Below are 23,330 nucleotides of genomic sequence, written 5' to 3'. Positions count from 1 at the left end.
ATTTACATATTCTTACATGCTAGCCCTGACCACCATCTCAAACTACACTTCCTCTAACAGGCTAACCCTTAAACTTGCATTTGGGTTTCTTAAATGATCTTTTGATTGAAGAGCTAACAAACTCAAGCTTCAATTCTCTGGCCAACCTGGCCTCTGCCAGTGACATGAAGCTCTTCCTTCACCCTCTCGTGACCCGAGGAAAGAAGAAGAAATGCCAGCATTTCTGACTAGGTATCTGAATGATGTGGGATTCACAACTATTAAATAATTAGCTTCATGCTGAGCAATAGTAATGACTACCTCATTGCTTAGGAGCCCAGGATGGCAACGTGCTTGTCTTCCCTGGATCAGGGACAGAGCAACTCTGTTTAATCCTTCTTGTTTAGGGTTATATCTAACAGCATTTAGTGGCTTTGGTGCCACTCAAAGGGAGGTATGATTTCTGGGTTGGCTCCTCAGGAGTTTCAATAATATCAGCCATTCCAGCTCTGATTGACATGATAGTTTCAATTGAAGTAACATTGGTTGAATGGCTTAGTGGCCACTACAGCCAAGAATTGCGTGTACGCAAAAGTCTGACCGAAGGTAGTATTGCGCTTTTGGCAACCTGTATTATAAATGAGACCACTTGCTGCAGAGGGATTCTTGGAGCAACACAATCTTCTTAAAGAAAAGAAAAAAAAGAGATTTAAAAAAAAAATATACCCGTGTGGAAGTAGTTGTGACCCCACCATGGCAGTGACACCTTCAGAGCAGCATAAACTCACCTTTCTAAAACCAGCCATCAGTCCTTAAGCAAAGCAGCTGAACCCCAGGCAAGCCTCAGCCAAAAGTCCACCTCCTTTCTACAGCCCCTGCAGATGTAGAGGAACGCCACTGAGGAAGGTGGCTGTGCTGCTCTCTGTGCCAGTCTACCATTTCAAAGTGAGTTTAAGCTCCTTTGCACAGGCAACTTCTTTGTGCGGAGTTCAAGCTTTCATTGTCCTTCCCTCCAGGGAGAACTTAATTAGAGATGGGGTTTCCTTCTCAAGTTACTGATTTGAGGAATCATGCTGTTGTTATTTCCAGGCAAATCAAACAGAAGCAAAGAGGGACAGTAAATAGGGGGGAAGAAAGTCCCTAAAAAAAAGAGATAAACCCTGACACATCTACAAAAAGGCCAAGACCTGCTCACCTTCACAGCAGGCTGGAGACCCTGGTATCCAATCCTGTATTGCTGTGTTCAGGGAGCACATCCTCTGAAAGCTTTTCCTTTGCAAGAAGCCAGCCAAAAATCTCCAATTAGTTTCATACAGATGAGAGGCCAGATTGCAAACTGCCTGTTACTTGACACACAGATGGCTTTCTGCTCAGGATAAGCAGAGGTTTAAAAACCACTAGAAGATTTATTAAGGGGTGAAACCAAAAGAAGGGAGCGATTGCAAGAAAAAGTGGAGGGCAACAAAATATCGGTGTTGTGGATTGAGGGCAAATGCCTACACTTTCTGCTTTACAAGCTGGATGAGTAGGGAAGCAGGTTTTCCCTGGATATCACAGTCAAGCTTATTACAAAGGTTACAAAGGACTGGAATAAGCTTAGAGCTCCTGGAACAACCAGAAAAAAACCCAACCTGTGAAAAGCCCTCAGTTTGTCAGGTGCTTGAAGGGACATTGCTCAAAAGCTGGTGCTGGGAAGACATTTCACTGTCAACCTTAAGCGTGTACAACTCAGGAGAGACACCCCCAAATTCTGAGTTACATTCTAGGACTTTGTGCTGGTTTTGACTGGGATAGAGTTAATTTTCTTCACAGCAGCTAGTGTGGGGCTGTTTTGGATTTGTGTTGAAAACAGTGCTGATAATTCAGGGATGTTTTAGTTACTGCTGAGCAGTGCTTACACAGAGTCAAGGACTTTTCTGCTTCTCACTCCACCCCACCAGCGAGCATACTGGGCGTGCACAAGAAGGTGGGAGGGGACACAGCCGGGACAGCTGACCCCAACTGGCCACAAGGATATTGCACACCATATGACGTCATGCTCAACATATAAAGCTGGGGGAAGAAGGAGGAAGGGAGGATGCTCGGAGTGATGGTGTTTGTCTTCCCAAGTAACCATTATGCCTGATGGAGCCCTGCTGTCCTGGAGATGGCTGAACACCTGCCTGCTGATGGGAAGTAGTGAATGAATTCCTTGTTTTGCTTTGCTTGTGTGCATGGCTTTTGATTTGCTTTTTAACTTGTCTTCATCTCAACCCACAAGTTTTCTCATTTTCACTCTTTTGATTCTCTCCTGCATGGGGAGTGAAGGAGCGGCTGTGTGGTGCTTAGTTGCTGGCTGGGGTTAAACCACGACAGACTTTTAAGCCAAAAGCAAATAAAACCCACAAGAAATAATAAATATTATGGATTTAGGCTTTTCCTTGCTGTGCGTCAAAGTCTTCAGGAACTGTGTTTTAAAGCTTCTCTTTCCACTGTGAAATGCAGGAAGACTTCTGTATTTTTAAACAGAACTGAAAATTCTGCAATCACAGAGGCTGAGGCTCTGGAAAAAACCATCATTGATCTCAACAACACAGTCACTAGAGTAGACAGCCCTGAAGTTTAACTTCAGAGAACAAAATGTAGAGCCTGTCTTTGTGAAAAATTGTATTTTTTGGGGGGCATTTAGAAAATGAAGAAAGCAGAATATAGCCCCAGATGCCCGATCCCTTGGTGATCTGATAACAAAGTCGAACTGCTGGATTTTGCACTGGAGCAGATGAGCGCTCATGTTCTCTGTCCTACCAGCTCCACTGGGGATAACCTCCCACAAGGAAGTTAACGATAAGGTGGGAACGGGAACATCGTTAAACAACCACAGCACCTGGGCAGTTGAAGTCTGCTCAGATTCATGGCACCATGAATTACAGCCGTAAGTTTTAGCTATTCATGGCATACACCAGACACATGCACAGAAATGCTGTGACAGCTTGAGCTGTTCAGTGGGAGATATCATATTTGAAACAGCACGTCAGGTTTTGATTAAACTGGCAATTAAGCAAGCAAGGAGCAACATGCCCTGGGGTTGCAGAGATGATCAGCCAGTTTCAAGACAAATGGCCAAATCTTCAGGTGGTGCAAATGGCTGTAACTTCACCGGCTTCAGCAGAGCTGCACCTTTCCATGTGAGCTGCAGATCCGGCCCTCTCCAGCTTGGGACAGGATGGGCGATATAAATGATAAAGAACTGCATTCAGCTGGAGGGAAGCCATTGTACAATGAGGCAAAAATGGATACTTTACAGTGATTTCTAACACAACACAGGGATTTGCAACATAGCGACGGGCCACCAGCAGCAATCCTCAACTGTGTCGGCCTCCTCTCAGTTGTTGGTAGGCTTCTTTACTAGGGGCAGCTGGGCAAAAAGGGAGAGATGGGAGAAGAAGCAGATACTTGGCATTACCCTCTGAGCACCAGAAGCTGGTAAAGGTCTTCAACCCTGTTTATAAAGTTTGGCCTGTTCAGATGCTTTTCTGAACTAAAATAATACAATTCAGAGGACTGACGCATCTTACATTTTCTGTGGGTGCAGGACAAAGGAGAACTTAGCAATTCTATCATAATCTCCCCAAGCTGATGATCATCTACCAAAATTTCATTGATCTCATCTATAATGACCTCCTATTGAGCAGGAGGTCTCCAAGATGAAGAAATTAGGGTCATTTGAGGTCAGCAGTCCTACTGCTCAAATTTTAGCAAAGAAAATTGTCACAGACAAATTAATGCACTGGAAACATCAGAACTGGTCAGTAAGTATAACTAAAGGATAGGCTGCTGTCAGATAGCGATTGTGTAGACACACTTTGATGTCAGCAAACCCTTTTTGATCTGGTCCACATCTCCCAGTTTCAGACCAAAGGTCCAGAATTCAATTTTGAATGCTATCAATACAGCACTAACATCGACAGAAAAGAGCAGGCGATAAGCTCACTGTGGGGTGCAATGAATTGAGAAAATATCACAACTGTCTGAGGATGCAAACTATGACTTAGCTAGAAGACAGTGAGCATCCAAGCATTCAGGAGAGACTGTGGCTGGAGAAGAAGGGCCCCATGACATCAAGCGGAAAAGCAAGCCTGTGCTCCTAGGAAAGCAGGAAATTCAGAAAGAAATTCAGCCCAGTTCAGGAAGATGCAGGGCCTGGATTCATCCCTGCCTCTCATCCAGAGAGATACCCTGGAAAGGCACCAAGGCTAATTTTTAACCCAAGTCATCTGTGCTTAGCGCTGCAACAAACAATGGCCTTTTTTATAAGGCCATATTCACCGTTAGCTCTGCTGGCCACCTCTCTGTCATGCCTCTGCTCCTGGCATTTGATGTTTTCAGCCACATCATGCATGTCTCAGCTCCCCTTGCTGGTTTGGTGCTAGTGTGATGCACCCAACCATCACAAAATCAGGCACACAATGCACCCCCTGCTAAATGCCAATCCCTCCATGCAAGCCTGAAGCTGAATCTCAGCCCTTGCATCTAGCAATACAGATGAAATACACAGCTTCATCTAGTGTGTAATTAAACACTGGACAATCCTAATCCAAAAACTTTGGATATCAAATGCATCTAGGGTGAAACTGTGTGCTCCCTATGCACAGTTAAGGCGTTGATTTTTACATAGACAAATATATCACCACCGGGCATAGTTACAATACCTATCCTAACATGAGATTTATGAAGATAAAAGATTCCATCCCAGAACTGCAAATAAATAAATCACCCAGTAATTCGCTTGGCGCACTTGCTCCTTCTTCCCCAAAGCAAAATGCAGGATGCGTGATTGATTGATCTTCCTACCCAGTGATGAGCAAACTTAAGAGTCTCCCTGGTCAGTTCAGCAAGGACTGCCAAGATTTTCCAACATTTGCCACCTGCAGAGGAAAGTTACGAGCTATGGAAAAGGCCAGAGTATGAAACAGACACAAAATAGCTATAGGGCCAGCTAGAAAGCACAGGGAATATTGCTTGTTAGACCCCCCTCTAGGTAGCTAAACCACAGTTTCTCTGCTTGGTCTAAAAATGCAAAGAGTCCAGGGTACGGAGCTCAAATCAACAAGAGCTTTATGTTGCTCTGGCAGGGCTGAGGAGCCATAATGTGAGTACAGATCAGCGCTGGGCAGAAAAACCTGCCCTGCGAACAAAATTGTGATGTGCGAGGATCTATTTTTATTATGACCTGGAACAAAAAGTTGAAATTTCTAAAGGATTGTGACTTTCAAACAACATTGACTCAAGGGTCACCAAATCTTTCCTTTCCATAGAACTAATTTTTTTTTTCCTTGGGTAATACTAAAAATGTCCCATGTTAAACATAACAATAAAACAATAATATAACAATAATTTAACATTACCTATGACAACAGCAGCATCCAAAAAGGCTTGTTTTGATACCTTCCTGCCAAGAAAAGGACAAGTTCCCACAAAATGTTTTGATTTTATATCACTGGGACATTTTGCAACCAAAAAAAAAAAAAAATTCTATTGACAGTTTTTTGGTGTGCTGTAGTATAAATGTAGTTTTCTCCACCTAAGCCCCAGGTTGATATAAAAAACCTTCAACCTTAATAGAGGAGGAGGCTGAAAGCAGCGTTGTCCCAACTGTCCCCATTTGCCACCTGGATGACTCCTCTCCTGCCTGTGAAAATCTGCCTCTGAATTTCCATCAGGCTGATGCTCTCTCCTCTTCAAAGCAGTGACTGTACTTGGGAACATCAGAGGTTGGAAACCACTGCCTAACAATCAAGACAGTCTAACAGTGTCAGAGTTAGGTCTGAGTCTTTGCTTCACTGCAAACCATAGGAAAATTTCCTAATTCAGGAAACCTGCCCATTCCCTCACAGTCTTGCTGCCTCGCTTTGGTTTTGTTTAGGCCTTTTTCCTTTCCCTTTAGCTTAGTATTGGCCATCTGATGTTGTCTAACAGAGCCAAGGACCTTCACTACTCTGCCAAAACCCAACTAGTCTTGCCTAGAGGATCCTATGGGAGGGAAAATAGGTAAAGGGATAGAAATGTGTCAATTCCCTATATTTTATGTGGAGTGATGTGTGGAATCAAATTAATTAGTTCTGCATAACATCCTGATGTCTGAGTAGAGTCAGGGAAGCCTACCAAATGCTTGTTACCTATCAGAACGTGTGCATTGCTTGGGACAGCTTCATCGAAGGAGAAAAAAAAACCTACTCCATCTGTAAAGCTACCAAGTACATCCCTGTCTTCCATGAGAATAAATGTATATTTAGTTAAATCACCTTGGCAACTGACCCAGCTTGCAAATCCTACTTTTTCAAATATATCTAATCAACGTGCAAATATCTATCTATATGTACACACATGCACACACACATATATATATATAAGAAAATGTGCCTGATGTACTGTCAACAGTACTTCCTCCAGCAGTAGTTTCAGACGACTCTATGCTCAGCGTTTGATTTCAGCTGCTAAAAGATGAAGTCTGAATACCAAATAGGCCTAAATAAACATCTCAGAGATGCAGGTATGGCTTTTACCAAGCCAGCAACCGTGTCACAGATGCCTGCGCATGAGAACCTCCCTATGGAATTGAGGTGAGGTCTTTCTGGAGAAGAGTTGCTTCCCTGGGACACGGCCATTAACTTCAAGTAGGGTTTTTAATCTGCTGAAATTCAGAAACGGGGCTAACTTTGACCCTGAAGCACTGCCCATACAAAAAGCACCAGTGTTCCTCAATAGATAATGAAACCAGGTATATAAAAATCCAGATAGACAAGATGAATTTTTTCTTTAATGCTTTGAAATTGCCTGAAAGATTTTCTTTTCTAATAACTCGATCCAGTTTCCAGGCATTCAGTACAACAATCTTTATGTTGTTAATAAACACATTTGTCTAATGAATATCTCTTGGTAATCTTGCCTGTAATTCAGGAAACCCAAGAGCAGCCGAGATAAAAATATGCACATACTAAAAGCTCAAATTGAAGGAAAAAAAAATCAATTCAAAGTTAAATAACCCATCTTAAATTTCAGTATAAAGGCTACTAGAAATACTGAGTTCTTGAACTTCAATTAATCTTTAGCTATTAAGCCAGAAGGGAAAAAGATTCTTCAGAGTATCAAATGGGAAGCTGCAAAGAGCTCAGATCAGCTTGCGGACGGACAACACTATCGCTTAAACTCCCATTCACAGCTCCGTTGGGCTGGTTAACTCATGCTTGTCTTAGACTCCTTTGGGTTTCTTTTTTCCAGGCATCTGTGTGTGACTGCCTGCATGCGTGTGGCATACGTTTTCCAGCTTCACTTCTCAGGGATTAATTGGCAGAAGTGCTTGTCATGGTTAAATAATTTTATTTAATTTGCACTGTGTGAAGATATTTGGGCAAAAGGGAAAAATAATTAAAATTTAATTACCTTTTTCCCCCCTTTATAATGAGAAACAGTTGCATTCCTTGGAGACTCAGCTGGGAATAGAACATCACTCAGTTTTATTGTTAAATATGCAATAATAAAAGAAAATAAAAATAAATTATCAACCTCTTGTAGTAGAAGAGTGACAAGCCCAGGATAGGTAAAACAGATCTCTAGAACCAATGACAACTTTAGTTTATGAAGATACTGAGGGGACACGATAACATCAACATCCTGTATGGAAATATCCAAAGGACTTTCTTACAGGTTTCTAAAGAAACAAATAAATAAATAAATACTTCTATTAAAAGGCTTAAAGATGTCTCTTCAATGAGTCATGCCAGCTATGGGAAGGGCCACCTTTAGCGATAAGACAGAGTCTCTGCCATGCATGTTAAGACATTTCATAGAACTTGACAACTTCTCCTTTTTTCTAATTCCAGGCAAAAATATTGGTTTGTTTTCTGCGGTTTCCAAGTGGAAAGAAAGGCTGCCTCAGTCTTCCTCTCCCCTTGATGTCATCTGTCCTTATACATGGCTATCAGAAAAGGGTTTGGCTTCATTAAAAAAAAAAAAAAAGCTGGAAAGGGGCAGAGGAGAAGAATCAAGGATCTACTGGAGATATATTATTATTGGCAGCTCCGTGATACACAAAGCCTGTTCTCCTGGAGTCCCGGGCCCTTAGCAAGGTCCATCTTCAAACTACTACTGTTAAAGACCTCACCTGCAGCCAGCCACAAGCCTCACATTTTCCCAGGCTCCCTGTTTGATATCAACAGCCTCAGACTTTTTTTTGACATGACCCACAATGGCTAACAGGCAACCTCTGTGGCAAGATGTACCCACAGAGGTGTGTGGGCATTCTCGGCCAGCCCTGGGCTACCTCCCAAAACACCAATGCCTCTGCTCATTCCAAAGATCCTCACCTCCATGGCAAAGAAGGTGCAACAGGCTCCTCTAAGCTTCTCCAGCAAGGAAATAGGTCACATTGCAAAGTGACTTTGGAGGAAGCAGGTTAGCACCATGATGCTAAACAGGTCTCTGCAGTCCATGCACAGAAGCAAGAATCACGTTTAAACATCATGTCAGCAAGTTGTGGATAAACCTCAGGTATCCACAAGCCCATGTCTGCTGCTTCTGTATCCACAAGGCTTCCAGGGAAGATGAATTAAAGAAATGCACTGATGCATGCTGTATTTTTAATGATTATTCCTTTTGCAGATTAAAATCAGCTTTCCGATCAGAATAGGAAGAGGACAGTAAGGTCACCGTAACAAAACCTTTATCTGGAGAGGACCAGCTTTTACAGCTCTGGATATACTCACTAAAGCAAAGACATTTGTCACTGATAAATGTCAGCTAACTGTAGAAAGAAACTTTTCACATCATTTTCCCCTTACCTAGAAGTCATCATAAGGGGGAAATCTGATGAAACACGCAAAGGCCACGGTTCAGCAAGGTGATGCTTACCATCTTTGATGTGCAAATCAGGTTGCATGGAAATCAGCAGCACAAAACTCCCATTGGCACTACCCTATGTCAGCCAGCCCTAAAGACATTTAGGAGGCATTTTGGCTAATTTGAATCTTTTTTTGTTGGTTACAGCTGATGCATACACTGTCATGAGGCGATGACTTCCAAATGTGCACAAGATCATTGTGGTCACAAATTACACTGTAAAGGGAAGAGAGGACTTCCCTAGCCTTCCTTGATACATGCCCATTTTAAGGTTTCTTCACTCCAATGAAAAACTGAGAAAGAGGAGGTAACACATCTACTCTCACAGTACTTAATCTAATGAAGGCACAGCCTTGATAAAGCCTCTCTCAGGTGGTCAATAACCACAATGAAATGCCTGAAGTTGAAGTTTATCCAAAATATTGTGATCGCAAAACATGGTATTAGAAGGAAAAAATACATTCTGACAGCATAGTATTACAATTTGAATTAAGGCTTTTTTTAGTGCAGCCAATTTATATTTGCATATTAAGAAAATAACAACCTCTTTCTACTAGAATTTGCTAGTACGTTTTGACATGGAAAACCTGGTGTAACAACACTCTTAACACAATTAATGGCTATTTACCAAAGTGCTTCTTGTATCCTCTACCGTTCACTTCCTTGCATCATCATCTTTTTTTACCCAGTGTAAGTACAGGCTCCTTTAAAAAGAGGGTGGGAAACAAAAGGCAAAAAAACCCAAACCAACAATCAGAAAACCCATTTGGAATTAAATCTTTCAATACCTTATGGAAAAACTGCTGGACCAAGTTTTTGCCCTTTCCAATGGACAGATGTTCTCATGGACAAGAAAATTAGAACTTGGTGACAAACTCCAAGGTTTAAATGTCACTCCCTACCACTCTGGTTCAAATAAAAAATTGAAGTGGCATTAAGAGAGCAGTATGCAAGCTCTGCAGACTGGTAATTTCTTCTAATTAAAAAGCAGAGTTTACAGACACATTTAGTGACACTCATCATGAAGTACACATCTGAAAGTAGAAGGCTTTCTTGGTTTTAGTGCCCAGAAAGCTATTTTCTCGTTGCTAGTGAATTATTTGCTTTCTCAGTCTATTCAGGAATTTACCACTCCGTGTAACAAGTTTCTAACATCTTTAAGGAAAAAAAGATCTCAGACCTACCAGTAAGTCCCACAGAAGGCAAGATCCTGAGCACCGTCTGAGCAAGGTGCAAGGAGTGCAATTCAAGAAGCCCATTTTTGACTCTTTACATACAATGCAAAAAGGCACAAAAAGGACTTGCTGACCGGGCAGTACAACCAAACCATTTATAATGCAAATACTATTTTACCTCTTTAACACTGTGAGAGAATATCCACCCAAGAAAAGCACTCCGTGAAGTGATGCACTGATTGTCTGGGTGCCTTTCTGGAAGGTACACTTTAGTTAAAGTCAAGTCATTAGGCTCAGTACAAGAGGAAGCGGATGAAATCCAATCGAATGCATTACAGAGGTCAGACTAAATGAGCTAATGGTCCCTTCTGGTCTTAAAAAATCTATTAATCTAATTTAATTCTCTGTTCTACTCTTCATACCAGAGTCAATTTAAACTCATTTATATGAAAAGAACACATTACAGCAGCCTTACACAACACACCATGTTCTGACTATGCAGTTTTAGCCTACCCTAAAGCTTCATTTACTTCCCACCGAGCTCAGGAGGAGGCTTTCTTTATCCATAAAGAGAGCTTATATTTACAAGGAAGGCAGCAGGCAGAGGCACCTCTCCTAACACAATGTTGGATGAATCTGCACCTTAAACTATATGAATCAACCAGAAATGTTCCAGAGCACTTTCCACCTTGGCTTGGTTTTTGGGTGCTGGCGTTCCTCACTCATCCTGATACTTGCTGTGGTGAAGAGCACAACGCTGTATCAATAAAATCTGTTCCAGTCACTCCAAGGATATTTCTTGTTAACACAAGAAACACACTCAGTATTGCACCAAGAAAATACTTGGCAGTCACTGTCCAGTGAGAAAAGCAAGCACTTACATGGAGGAGGTCAAAAATACTCATTGCTGTTAGTCCCTCCAATGTATACATGTGCTCCCATCAAGCAAATATATTTTATTACCTCTCCCTCAAAAAAAAAAAAAAGATATTCTCCACTTTTTCTTCTCCATGCAGTATCTTCCCTCAGTATTTGCCTCCTCCTGGAGGCTCAGTGTTCACATTAACATTACCAGTCATTTGCTTAATTCAGTAGTACAAGAGCACAAAACATCACATGAATTCAGGCTCATTGACCTTAGCAAGCCACAGCATCCTTCACGCATGCCTTGGATAGAGGGAAAAATTTAACACAGTCAGAGGGGCAACTGAATTTGAGGCCAATATACAAGGGCTCACAAAAACTCTTCTTCACATGGTATGTTGGAAAGACCCTATGAATGGACTAAGGACTTCTCTGCTAGCATATCTATACTTGATGCCGCCTTTACTTTTACTCTCTGCCTGCAGCACACAGATGGCCCCTTCCCCGTCTCCATCCTAAACATCGACAGATGAAAAAGAATTGCAGAGCTGCCTAATGCCTCATCTCTCCAGTGTCTGTGTTAATTTATTCCAGCTATTTGAGGGAAGCATGAATGGCACCCCAGTAAGCCAGCTCAGACTGGTATAAAGGCAGCTGATTTTCCCATCTTCTTGTCGTGACCAGTGTATGACTTCTATAGTTTTCAGCTCTGATGTTTCTTTGCTTTTTTCCCCCCTCCCTTTTGAGTCTTAAGCAGCTGGTGCTTTGTGAGAATGCAGAACTGAGGAGCTACGTAACGTGAAACACCCAGTTTGCTTATTCAGTGCCAGTCTTTTTAAACCGAATCCCATGTTTCAGTGAAATTTGCCTTATGCCCTGTTTCCTCTCAGCACATTTTAATCAAGCAAAAATCCTATTTACAGTGAAGAAATCCTGTTACAACGAACAATCACAACATTGTTTTAATGGACACATCTCCTCCACCTAAGCCTTCATCATCTGCTTTGCCCTCCAATCATGAGCACACCCTTAAAAAAAAGTCTTTTCAACATAAAATTGTAGGGCAGATATTGTGGCTCAAATTCATATGGATATTCACTACTCGTTCCAGCTTACCATTTACATGTATATATCTTCTTCAGATACTTTGACACAAATCAGGAGGTCAAAAAGTCTGTCACTGGCAAAATGCAATTCCTTCCAGGGCAAACAGAAATTCACTGTGGACTCGCTCCTGAAGCCCCTATCCAAGTTCCCACCAACTTCAGAGGATTTGTCTGAATAATGGCTGAGCCGAAACTCTCCATGAACTTTGGGATTTTGTCCCAGAAACTTTTTCATTATATCAGCCTTTACTCATGCACACCTGTCAGACTCACCTGAAAGAAATGGACACTGTTTTATTCTTGGTTTTTTCACAACCCAACTCTCTTGATTTAGCATAGTTACTAATGCCAAAATGCACTTCAAGAAGATGTGCTTCAAAGTGCCTATTATCTTTTTTTCTGGGATCTACCTATCTTCCCCTGTCAGGTTGTTGATAGCATTGCCAACTAGCATTTCACAGCCCTTCGTGACTGGTCCCATTTCTCCCGGAACGTGGAGATCTTCAAACTAGCTACCAAGATTTTTTTTTGTACCTTCAACCTAAATTCCCTTCCTATAAGCAACCCATAAAATCCAACCCTACCATGAGAGTTCAGCTGGATTTCCAAGGATAAGGTTGACCTTTCCATTCCTCACGTATACCTTGGATACTTTTTATCAGCATAGTTATACCTTAGGTGTCTGGAAGATTGACTTGCTGCCACATCTGAAGGATGGGAGATGCTAAGGGCATCACCACAACTTCCTGAAGTCAAGGGAAGGCTCTATAAAGCCTCCCTGTAAAGGTTCAGTAATTTTGTAGCTTACTGCTGAAGAGCTTTTTACTCCTCTTTAATTTAACCTGAGTATCAAGGCCAGCAGTATGAAGGGCATCCAATGCATCCTCTCCTTGCTTTGACTCTAAAGCAGAATATGGCAGGACATCCACATCTGCTTTTTTGGCCTTTTTGGTTAAAAAAGGAAGCAAGAAAACCTGGCATGGCAGCACTGCAGAGTGCTGGTGACATCGAAGAAGTTAATTAGCAACATTGAACTAGACTTCAGGAGACGAGTCTTGATAAGTGCTGCTAAAAGTATTACAGGAGTCATCTCCAGAACAAACACAATCAGTGGCAGATGAGTGAGGAGAGCAATCTAGACCCATGAGCTGCTATGGTGGAGGTATTTTCAATGGCGAGTGGGAATAAAGGCTGCTCATTTTAAAAACACGGTAGCAAAAAACCAAGCTGGCACATGAAGAAAGCATCCAGGACCCCATGTCCCAAGCCAGGCTAGTGGCTCTGCAGCCAGGCCAGAGCAGAGCTGCAGGGAGCAGAAGATGTTTGCGCCATACAGGGCCAGCCTTGAGGAATCAGCTGCAAAAATATAATCTAAGCTAACAGGATAATGTCTCGAGAAGAAGCCTGGCAGGTTATAATCCTGTTTTGGGGTGGGAGGAGAGGAGCTGGCAGAGGCAACAGCTCAGAAATGGAACATCCTGGAGTCTCTTGCCAGGCTAAACCCCCAACCCTGTGCAGAATCCCATCGCTGTACACAAGCCAGCAAAATCTGCTGGCCAAGGGATAAACGATGCATTCGTCACTAAAAAACATGTGTAAAAATCCAATGCCAAAAGCCGTCTCTAGTACATGATGCAGTCCCTTCCTCCTGCAACAGGAGGCCTTGGACATTTGCTATGTGTCACCTCTTGCTCCCTGCCTCTGGCAAACAGCTCAGACCCAAAGGGCTGGCACACTCGTAACTGGGTTTGGTGCAACATATTTGCACCAGACTGACAACCTGTGGTGGATGTCAGCGTGACAACTCGGTGGTCTTGAACTTAATGAAATGACAATTAATCACAACTCCAGGCTGATTGCTCAAGTCAAAGAGCTTGCTGAAGAAGAGGAAAAGCTGCTATCCTTCATATGCAGTTAATGCTTTTTTCCCCTATGCAATCACGCCACCATCTTCAGTAGTACATCCCATGCTTGCTGCCAGGAACAGCTGCCTCAGCTTTTCAGACACGTTCTTGGCAAGGTGCTTTCCCCTTCTTGGCGTTTCACGGGATTATGAAGTGCTGAAGTCTCTGGCCTCCTTTTGTTCTGAAGCTTAAAAGTGAAGTTTAGCTTAATCACGTTGTCTCTTGCTGCCCTTTCCCTACTTCAACCATCCTGACTGCCCACCAGCCCAGTCCCCAAGCAATCCTGCTTGCGAGCCTGCGGGAGCAGGACCCCAGCCCATAGATATTGGCTGTGACTTCACGGCATGCGGGTCTTACAGCAGATTCCCGTTTCGTTTGCAATGGTAACAACCAATCTCCAAAGAAGATACAGCAGTATCACGGTTTAGCTCCTGGATGGGTTAGGTCTGCTGCACCGTTTTCCCAGGCTGACTCAAACAGGTGCCTTGCAGTACGAGCAGTGACTTGAGGAAAAGGAGGGCTCCTCCACCTCCATTTGGTAAGGCTATGGCCTGTTCCACGGTCCTACTGAGAGAAGTACATTTTTATTTAGGAGGAGGGAGCAACCACATATTTATTCGTACTGGAGAGGCACTGAAGATACTCCTGCTGTGCTAACCAAACGGTATCAATATTTATGAAATGCTCCACAAAGGGAGTGTTTTGAAGCTGAGGAATCTTGCATTTTTTAAGGATTTTTTGTGAGAAGGTAGAGGAAAGAGAACAAACTCCAGCTTTCCTGACAAAAAGCAGAAATCCCTAATTTCAGAAAAGTGTCCAGTGGTATGATATATTTTTATCATTTTTTAATCAAACACTGCTTTCCAAAGAGGGAAAATTTAAAACAGGATAAAAATGAAGAGACAGATCAGGCCTCAAAATGGGTAACAAATGCAATTCTGGTTCCCAGCATACCCCAGGTAGGTGAAATACCCTCCTGTCCTTCTGAGCTTAAGGTACCATCTGGCCAGCAAATGTAGGTTGAAATGCCAGCTTTGTTATAAAAGATGAAGAGTCTCTGTGCTGCTCTCTTCACCTCCAAACTAAGACATGTCTTCCTGTCTTAAATAGCAAAAAGGGACCAAAATATTTATAGAATAAATGGGACATGCATATATGGCCACATATTAGAGGATAAAAGCCAGGGCCCCAGTCATGATATGTGTTTAGCAGAGGCTGCTGAAAGGAAGCACTGATCTCTCTGAAAACATCCAGCAACACTGTGCAACCAGCAGCTGTCACTGTAAGCAATGAAGAGGAACAGGAGCAAGAGAGCTAGGGATGATCCTAGATGGGAGGAAAGCAACTGGAAAATAAAAACACAGGAGAAGCTGCAATTAAACACTCAGCAGCTCCCTAAAAATGGCCCTTGTCTGCCAGGAGAAGCTGCTCATCAAAAAGCTCAGCTGGCCTTTTAAAATGCAGCCCGAATTCAACTTCAGAGATACTAAGCGTGGCTTTGCAATGGGATCTTGAAGCAATGGCAATTCATATCCTGTGCACAAATGGGTTTTAAGATTCAGCAGCCCTTTTGATGCGTTTCCCAGGCAAGGATGTAGGGTGTTAAAGGCAAGCAATGCAGGAAGTCACTTTCAGCTACCTATTAGCACGTGACAGCTTTGAAATGTTCAAGATCCTCTGCCCACTATCCACATTACTCAGCTGTCAAAGGAAAGGCCTCAGATTTATGATGTGAAAATTACATTTTAACGAGGTGTCATATGTGTTTAAAGTTCTTATTCATCACCATCCTGCCACATCTTTTACCCAAGACACAAATGCACTTAATTAGCATATTATAAGGACAGAGGGTTCACCTTATCTGCATTGTAAAACTGCTTTAGGGAAAAAAAAACCCAAAACCCTAACCACCCTTACTGAATAAAATGGTTGCAATCACATGTCAAGAGAGCATCTCACAATATTTAACAAAATGTGGAGGATAAAAGTTTGACATGCACCCTCCGAGGTTTTTAAAATATCGCAGGTATGGATGAAAGCTTCATATCGCATTTGGTTACTGGACTGGCAGTCCACAGTGTTAATATGCAATCTATGGAAGCCACTTAAGCACAATGAGGCTGTATTAGAAGTCCTGTATCATACCACTGTCTTCCTTGTGTATTGGGCATATTTATTTATTAACTTCATACATCTATTAAACACCCCCATATTGTAATGCCTGGGTCTCCTGGACATAATTTAAAAGGGAAGAACAAAACATCTCCTCGAAAGTAGAAAGTCTGTATTTCCCATGTCACTGGGAACAGCTGCCAGGACATCCCAGTCCCAGACATGCACAGAGGGATCCTTATTCTGGTTCAAGTCCTTCCCTGGACTTCTTCACTGCTGAGCTACAGGACAGGCTCTGGTCCCTACCCCTGGTCTAAATGCTCAGCCAGCACTTCCCCAGCCCCTGAGCGAGAGCTGCCGGCACTGGCATGGGGCACCTCAGGCATTTAAAAGACAAAACTTTCTCCTTCTGGTCTCTCTGCTGCCCAGGACCCCCTACCTGGTGCCCACCCAGGAGCCATGACAGCCTGGGGAGGTGCAGAGACGCAAAGCTGGGAGATGCGTGTTTGTACAAAGCACGGCACCGGGAAGTGGGATGGGAGCACTTTACCTTTTTGGAGAGGAGGATTTGTTGATAATTTCTTGAATTTGTTTACGCAGAATGTATCACAAGTGGGTGATGATTAAAACAGGTAACTCTGGTGAATATTAAGACTGATTAGGTTGCGGAAAATTTTTCATTCTGCTGATACAGCCTTTCGTTTCCCTCTCTGCACATGTCTAGTGGGGCACATTAAAAAAATAACAACCTGAACACTTTTCTGGGTTCAACTTCTTGAAGAATGCAATGGAAAATATTGCTAGAGTTGTAGAGCTATTCTCACTACCACTTCAAATTAGCAAATTCAAGAGCAGCTACAAAGAAATAGCCCAAAAGCTCAGGAGCATTGATGGAAAAGCATCCTCCAAAAAACTCATTTAAAGGCCAAACAGCTCAAAGAAAATATGCTTCAAAGGCTTTTGGTATCTTTAAGTTCACTTCTTGAAGGTAGACATTAATGACAGGTTTCCTGGGATTTGCAGGCACTGAGGGGTGTTTGCTTTCAAAACCACTTTTGGGATAACTGAAAACAACTCCAGACAAAAGGAAAAAAAAATTCAGCAGGGCATATCCTTAAAATGCAGCTTTTCCCATTTCTGAGAAAAAGGAACAATCGGTTTTAGTTCAATCAAGAGCCCTAAATTGCTTCTAGATCAGTTGAATCCAGCTTCGTGCCTCATTCAAGACTTCAGAATATTTTGTCTTCCCTGGTATCTTCAGCTGCTACAGAAGCTGAGCACAGAAACTCCTGATTTTGCACTCATTTACTCCAAGGAGTAAAAGCCCATTTTTTCAAACAGTGGGTGAGAAAAGCCCTGCGATAGTGAAGATCTCAAATATGTACCCAACCTACATGCACAAACAGACCTTTAATTAGAATTCACAGAAAATGTTTAACCAGTGTGAAGAGCAAAAGGATGTGGTTCCTGCCTTTCCTATAAGCTAAGCGACTCCCGCCTCCTCCCACTTTCCCTGAACAGTTTGGGAAAAGACTGAAAATGTTTGACTCCAAGTGAACTGGAGCCCCCAGCACCTGTTTTTTATTTTAGATATCCTGGAAATGTGTGATACCAGAGATTTCAAATATGCTTCTGGCTATTTAGGTAGCTAAATACATCACTTTCCTTGTTACAATCAATTTTTTGTTTTAAGAGCTCTTCTCCTAAAACTTCACCCTTAATTGTTTTTTAACAACCAATTTGTTCAACCCATCAATTTTACAATCTTTCTTTTATTTTCTAATTAAGCAGATATTGTTTACATATTTTGCTACTCAAACTGTAACCCTATGGAAAATGGCTGCATTGAACATTGCCTTGCTCTAAACAGAGAATCAGTGGTGATTTTGGAAGAGAAGAGGGGAAACACATATCCACAATCCACTCTGTTAAAAAAAAAAAAAAACAAACCAAACCCTAAATAACCAAATAAAAAAATCCTGGGTCTTCACTGCTTTCCTAGTGTTGCATTGGCTCCTGTTCTGCTCTTTGGTGGAGAAGTTGGGTTTAAGCCAGCCATATATTTAGTATTATATATAAAGCAATGCAGCATGAAATTTGGTGCTAACCAGAAAATGTGTTGCGCTGAACTTGGAAGAGAAAGAGTCACGCAGTCCTGGTCTCCTGGCTCCTCTCTGCAAAAAAACCTGCTGTCAAGCAAGTGTTTGCTCACCTATTCAATTCAAAATCAGTGCTTCCGTTTGACTGACTCGTAAAATAATGTTCTCACTAATCAGGCTGTGCAGGTAATGGAGCAGTAAACTCCCTCTGCAAAGATATTTTTCTTTGCTTTGAAATGCCTTGGCCCATTCGAGCTGTCTCATCGAGAATTTCACTTGCTGTCAGAGCAGTCCTCTCAAAAGTCCTCTAAACCCGTAAAATAGTGAGGTAATGGGATCCTTACGCATTTCTGCCAAAAAGGAAATCCCAGCAATTTTCAGAGAAGAGAAATGCATGTAAAATTGAGCTTTGTGCCCACATTACAAAGCTATCAAAAACTGCATGAAAGGAACATCAGAGAAGGCTCATCAGATTCCCTCACACCAGCTTAACCCTCTCGTGTCCACCAACTAAAGCCAAAAACTGCTTTAGCTTTCCATCTGGCACTGGGGGATTTTAAATTCTCATCCAAACATGAGTGAAATTAAAGGGGCTTCAAACCAGAGTGACACAAGGACAAATCAAATCCTTGCAATCTCACAGACTTTCAGCCCCCTGCAAGGTTTTCACCTGCTCTCCCATCTCACCAGCTTTGACTGGGAAAAAGGGGAGAACCATTTCCTTTTTTACAGGAAAGTACAAAATCTGTGTTTTCCACTGATTATGGCTTTTTTTTATTAAAGATGCTATTACTGACAACGGTCACCACATGAAAAAGCGGCAGCAGAGAGTCTGCTGTAACACCTGGAAATAATTCACTGAAAAGGAGAGAAACTCTGTGAAATAGAAGGGATGCAATTGATTTTCACTCCTCAGGGATAACCAATAGCTCACAAATTGCTCTGCTTCACTCCACCACTCTGAAAGTACATGCTCATCATTAAATTGGGAGAATGAGAAGTATTACTTCATTTTTTCCACATCTGAGATCTTGCAGAGGTCAACATCATTGAAAACGTCCCTGCTTCTCTCTTAACAGTGCCTCGGTTTTGTTCATCTGCCTCTTCAAGACTTCCATTTCCTCTTCCTTACATTTTTTTATAAAAATGAGAAATTCACTGCCATTTTACTACATTTATTCCACCCCTCCCCAGATTTTCATATCCACAGTTTCTTTCATCATCTTTTGATCCATTTTTTATAAGGATAACAGGCTGCACACAGGAAAAGAGAAAGAAAAGCTCAGCAACAGAAACCTCTTGACTTCTGTTTTGCAATCTGAAGACCTGAATCCACTCATCCACTTCCAAGTTTCTTATTAACAAAAAAGAACGTTTTGGGAATAGCCATGTTACAAATCAAATAGTTTACTGTCCAAATTATATTAATTCTGCCTTTCCTCTTACTTTTTCAGCCTTTCTGAAACATGCAGTCCACCACAGGAACTACCTGATAACTATGACTACATTGTGTACAGCAGTAACCACTTAAACGTGACTTGAGCAAACAACGTTTGGAAATTCTCGTACCTTCATAGGAGTTTGACCACAATCTAGGCTAAGTCATGTTACTAATGAAGTGGCAACTGTGAACACAATACTTGCAAAACAATGAAGAAGTTGGTAAAGTTAAGTGAATATAACCCAAAGTAATTCCTGGCATAATTTCTAACAGGGAAAAGGGTGAAAAAGCTGGGAATCCTCTGGGGGCCAGATGCTCCTCTCTCAGAGAAAGTATAGTAAGTCATAGTAAGTCAGGAAATGCTTTAAAAAAAAAGAGCACCTTGAAAGAAAAGACACCAACAATTTGGAGGATTTTGTTGTCGATTCCGCTCCTGACTCTAAACACACGCTCATGGGTGCATGCTGATGTATGCAATTAACAGTGGCTTCCCTAAAAAGCCCAAACTCCCCCAGCTTAATGGAACAAAGTCATTTAAACCGGCTGGCAGTCTTTCCCTGGCTGTTTGCAGCGACAGCATCTTCCATGCTTTGTTTTGCCAAAATTCTTGCAGAAGGGAAGATGATCTGATGTATGGAGGAAAATTCAATTAAGGAGAAAAGAGTGCAATCCCTGTGATGCGAAGAAGAGCATGGATATTTGGAGACTGTTTCAGGTTAGTTATGGGCAGCACACTCCTTTCTCCATTTAATTTCAAACTAAGATTAAAAAAAATATTCTGCATGTATTAGTGTCTGAATGTCCATCACAGGTCTTGTGGTGGGGCTTAATTTACAGAAACACAGGCAGATCAGTAAGACAGGAGTGTACTACAATTTTACACCCTATTTGCAAAAAAAATAGAAAGCCCAGTTCAGATTTTGTCTCAGTGTTAAAACCCTTACCTGCTCTGCTGTCCAGTGGGCCAAAGTCCAAGGAATATTTCACGACATGATAGTTGTTCCACACGTAAAGGAGGTTGTCCCGGGGATTATAATCCACAGCAGCAATGTACTGGTAGGAGTTTGGAAAGGGCACATCCACCATGCTATCCTTGCTTTGGTCAGTGTTATATATGTAGTCTATTTTATTCCCTGTGGCTTCATTGTCATCATCTTCATACACAGACTTCACCACATATAAAATCCCACAGATCATGAAGGCATTAGAAGCTGACCTCTTGTCATAGGCAGTATCCCACGTCCCTTCAATCCTTAATGTGTAAGGGTTTAACTGGCTAATGACTATTTTGCCATTATTTTGTTCTGTTGCATAGATTACCCACAGCCCATTCTCATCCACAGCCAGGTCTATATCAGACTTGCCTCCCCAGCGGTAGGGAGAGGTGTCATGGTAATTTGCATTAGCTATGATAGCCTCCCCGCTTTTTATCCTTGTCCGCAAGTCAAACTTGACTATGTTCCTGGTTCGTTCCTTGTTGAAGAACAAAGCCCCGTCGTATACCACGAACCCCGTGCCGTCCACGCGGTGTGGGAGTTTGTAGGTCGTGGTTGGCCTCCCGGCAATGAAGTCGTCCTTGGAGGAGTACTCTGTCAGCGTGTCCGTCCGATACGGTGTCCAGGGCATGTAGTAGATCTTGTCGGACGCCTGCAGAGGGTCCTTGCACCAGGCACCAGACTGGTGGTCAGATTCAAATAAGTGTTCACTCTGGTATACTCCTTTCAGCAGTCCAGGGCAAAGAAAAACTGCCAGAAGGGAAAAGAATTTAAAACAAAAAGAACAAAGTTAATGACAGTCCAGTGGTGGTTGGCCCACACATCTCAACAGCTTCTAGTTCTGGAGCAGAGAACACTCAGGATCAGAGGAAACCCAAGAGCCATGCCTTGAAGCTGGAGACTAGCCTTCCCTCTGGCCATGTCTCTAGAACAAGATTTGCTCCACCGAACTGATTTTTTTTTTTTGATTCCCCTGCTTTTTCTATCAACTGTGGCTCATTTTCTTACTGCTTTTCAAATCTGTTTTTACAGGTGTACTTACTAGGACCACTCGCCTTTGTAAACTCTGAAATGAATATGTGCCCCCAAAGGATTTCTGGGTTTTTATTTCCAGATTATATTCTGCAGTGAATCTGTACCTAATAGGTGAAGGGGTAAACTCCTGGGGAACTGGTCCACATATTTATTTGAGCAGCCCACAGAAGAGTGGCCTAGAAATGGAAATAAGAGAAAGAAATTCCCATCCTTACAGCCCAAGCGATATTACATATTTAAAGGGTACCAACAGCAAAGCAGAGGCGAATCCCTTAGCAATTCAAAACAGCATTAAAGCAAAGGGAGTGGGGGGAACACCCATCTACAGATCTGTAGTATAACTAGAAATGAGGCTTTCAAAGCTGCTACAGGACACATGAAACATGCAGTCCACACAATTATAAACGAATGACATATGGATGCTGAAAGGAAAAGACAAGGAAGGAAGTAAGGAAGGAAGAAAGGAAAGAAGGAAGGAAAAGAATACAGTTCACTGGAGAGGAACCCAAGGTCTAGATTTTAATCAGTTAAAAAAATGTCCTGTTAAATATAGTAGTAATTCAAACTTAAAAACATATACCTTCTATTGTTACATGAGAGGAGCACAGAGGAGCGGTTTGACTAACCGGGGTGCTTTGCTGCTCAGACTTCGGGGGGGCTGAGAGGGGCCAGGGCATGCCCAGTGCCCAGGAGGAGGCTCGGCCAGCACCCAGCTGACCTTGGCATCACGGGAACACCAACGCCAAGAGGCCGGCTGGCTGGACGGGGAGACGAAAGGAGGGATGCTCCGGAGCAAAACTGGCTCGCTTGGCCCTCATCATCCCCAGTAGCACCCTCCTGACCTGGAGGTGCTGGACACACTTCAGGGGGAGAATATTTGTTGGTTATTTGTAATGCTGATCTCCATGAGCATGAGTAGTACAATAACCATGACGATGGGATGGGCAGCAGGAAGGCGTGAAGAGGTATCCCACCACACGCTTCTGGTAGCGCGGGGCTGGCAGATGGGATCCCATGTTCATGCTCCCTGCCTGGAGCAGAATCAATTATTTTCAGAAATGCAGAAATTGGTAATATCCTCTGGAGAGCGAAACAGGAGGAAAATCAGATTTAGTAACTGGTGTAAAAGTATGTTGCTCTATTGGAGTCTAAGTAACCACCCAGAGTTGCTGGTAAAGGGGTGCCATTTCCAAGAGGCTTTTATGGCATAATTAGATACACTTATGCACATACATATGTATGCACACTTTCCAAATTCTTTGGGGCAGGAGAAGAGTGAGTTATCTAAACCTCTGAATAGAAATTTAATGGAAAAAAGTGACACTGGTAAAAACTTTTCAGCAAAAATGAGTTATCTGGTGAAGTTGAGCAGCAGAGATACTAAATAAACTTTAACAAAAAAGTAGTGAGAATTAATGACAAAGTATTTCAACTAAAACGTTAAACTGTTAAATAACTTAGCCTATACATAAGTAATATATATATATAATTTGAAAGGTATTTAATTACCTTTTTGTTCCACTTCTATTGTAGAGAGAGAGGTAAAGAGAGAAAGGAGAAAAGAGAATAGATTAATGGTACTGCATTGGCCAGGTACTTTTCTTTACCTCTTTCATATGAAAAGGATGCTTTATTAATTTACTTTAGTATGTGAACATTTTATATATATATAAAAAAAGCCTTTCCTCTGATATACACTGGATAATATGCAGACAAGCTGAACAAAATAATGATAAATTTTAACTT

General features: G+C 42.2%; 1 protein-coding gene across 17 annotated transcripts in view; it reads right to left on the bottom strand.

The window, feature by feature from the left end:
• ADGRL3 (adhesion G protein-coupled receptor L3) overlaps window positions 1-23,330 on the bottom strand; it is a 286,653-nt gene that overhangs the window by 160,316 nt on the left and 103,007 nt on the right. For 13 of the 17 annotated variants that reach the window (XM_075709711.1, XM_075709712.1, XM_075709714.1 and 10 more), the window contains exons 3-4: window positions 23,094-23,108; window positions 20,499-21,299 (exon numbers count right to left, since the gene is read on the bottom strand). In XM_075709711.1, the coding sequence (XP_075565826.1) occupies window positions 20,499-21,299; window positions 23,094-23,108 (816 nt within the window). The remainder of the gene's footprint in view (window positions 1-20,498; window positions 21,300-23,093; window positions 23,109-23,330) is intronic. The other 4 variants (XM_075709716.1, XM_075709721.1, XM_075709720.1 and 1 more) reach the window with 1 other exon arrangement.

This window comes from Pelecanus crispus, chromosome 4, assembly GCF_030463565.1.
Source record: "Pelecanus crispus isolate bPelCri1 chromosome 4, bPelCri1.pri, whole genome shotgun sequence".
Lineage (NCBI taxonomy): Eukaryota > Metazoa > Chordata > Aves > Pelecaniformes > Pelecanidae > Pelecanus > Pelecanus crispus.
This window is presented reverse-complemented; position numbering and strand designations above follow the sequence as displayed.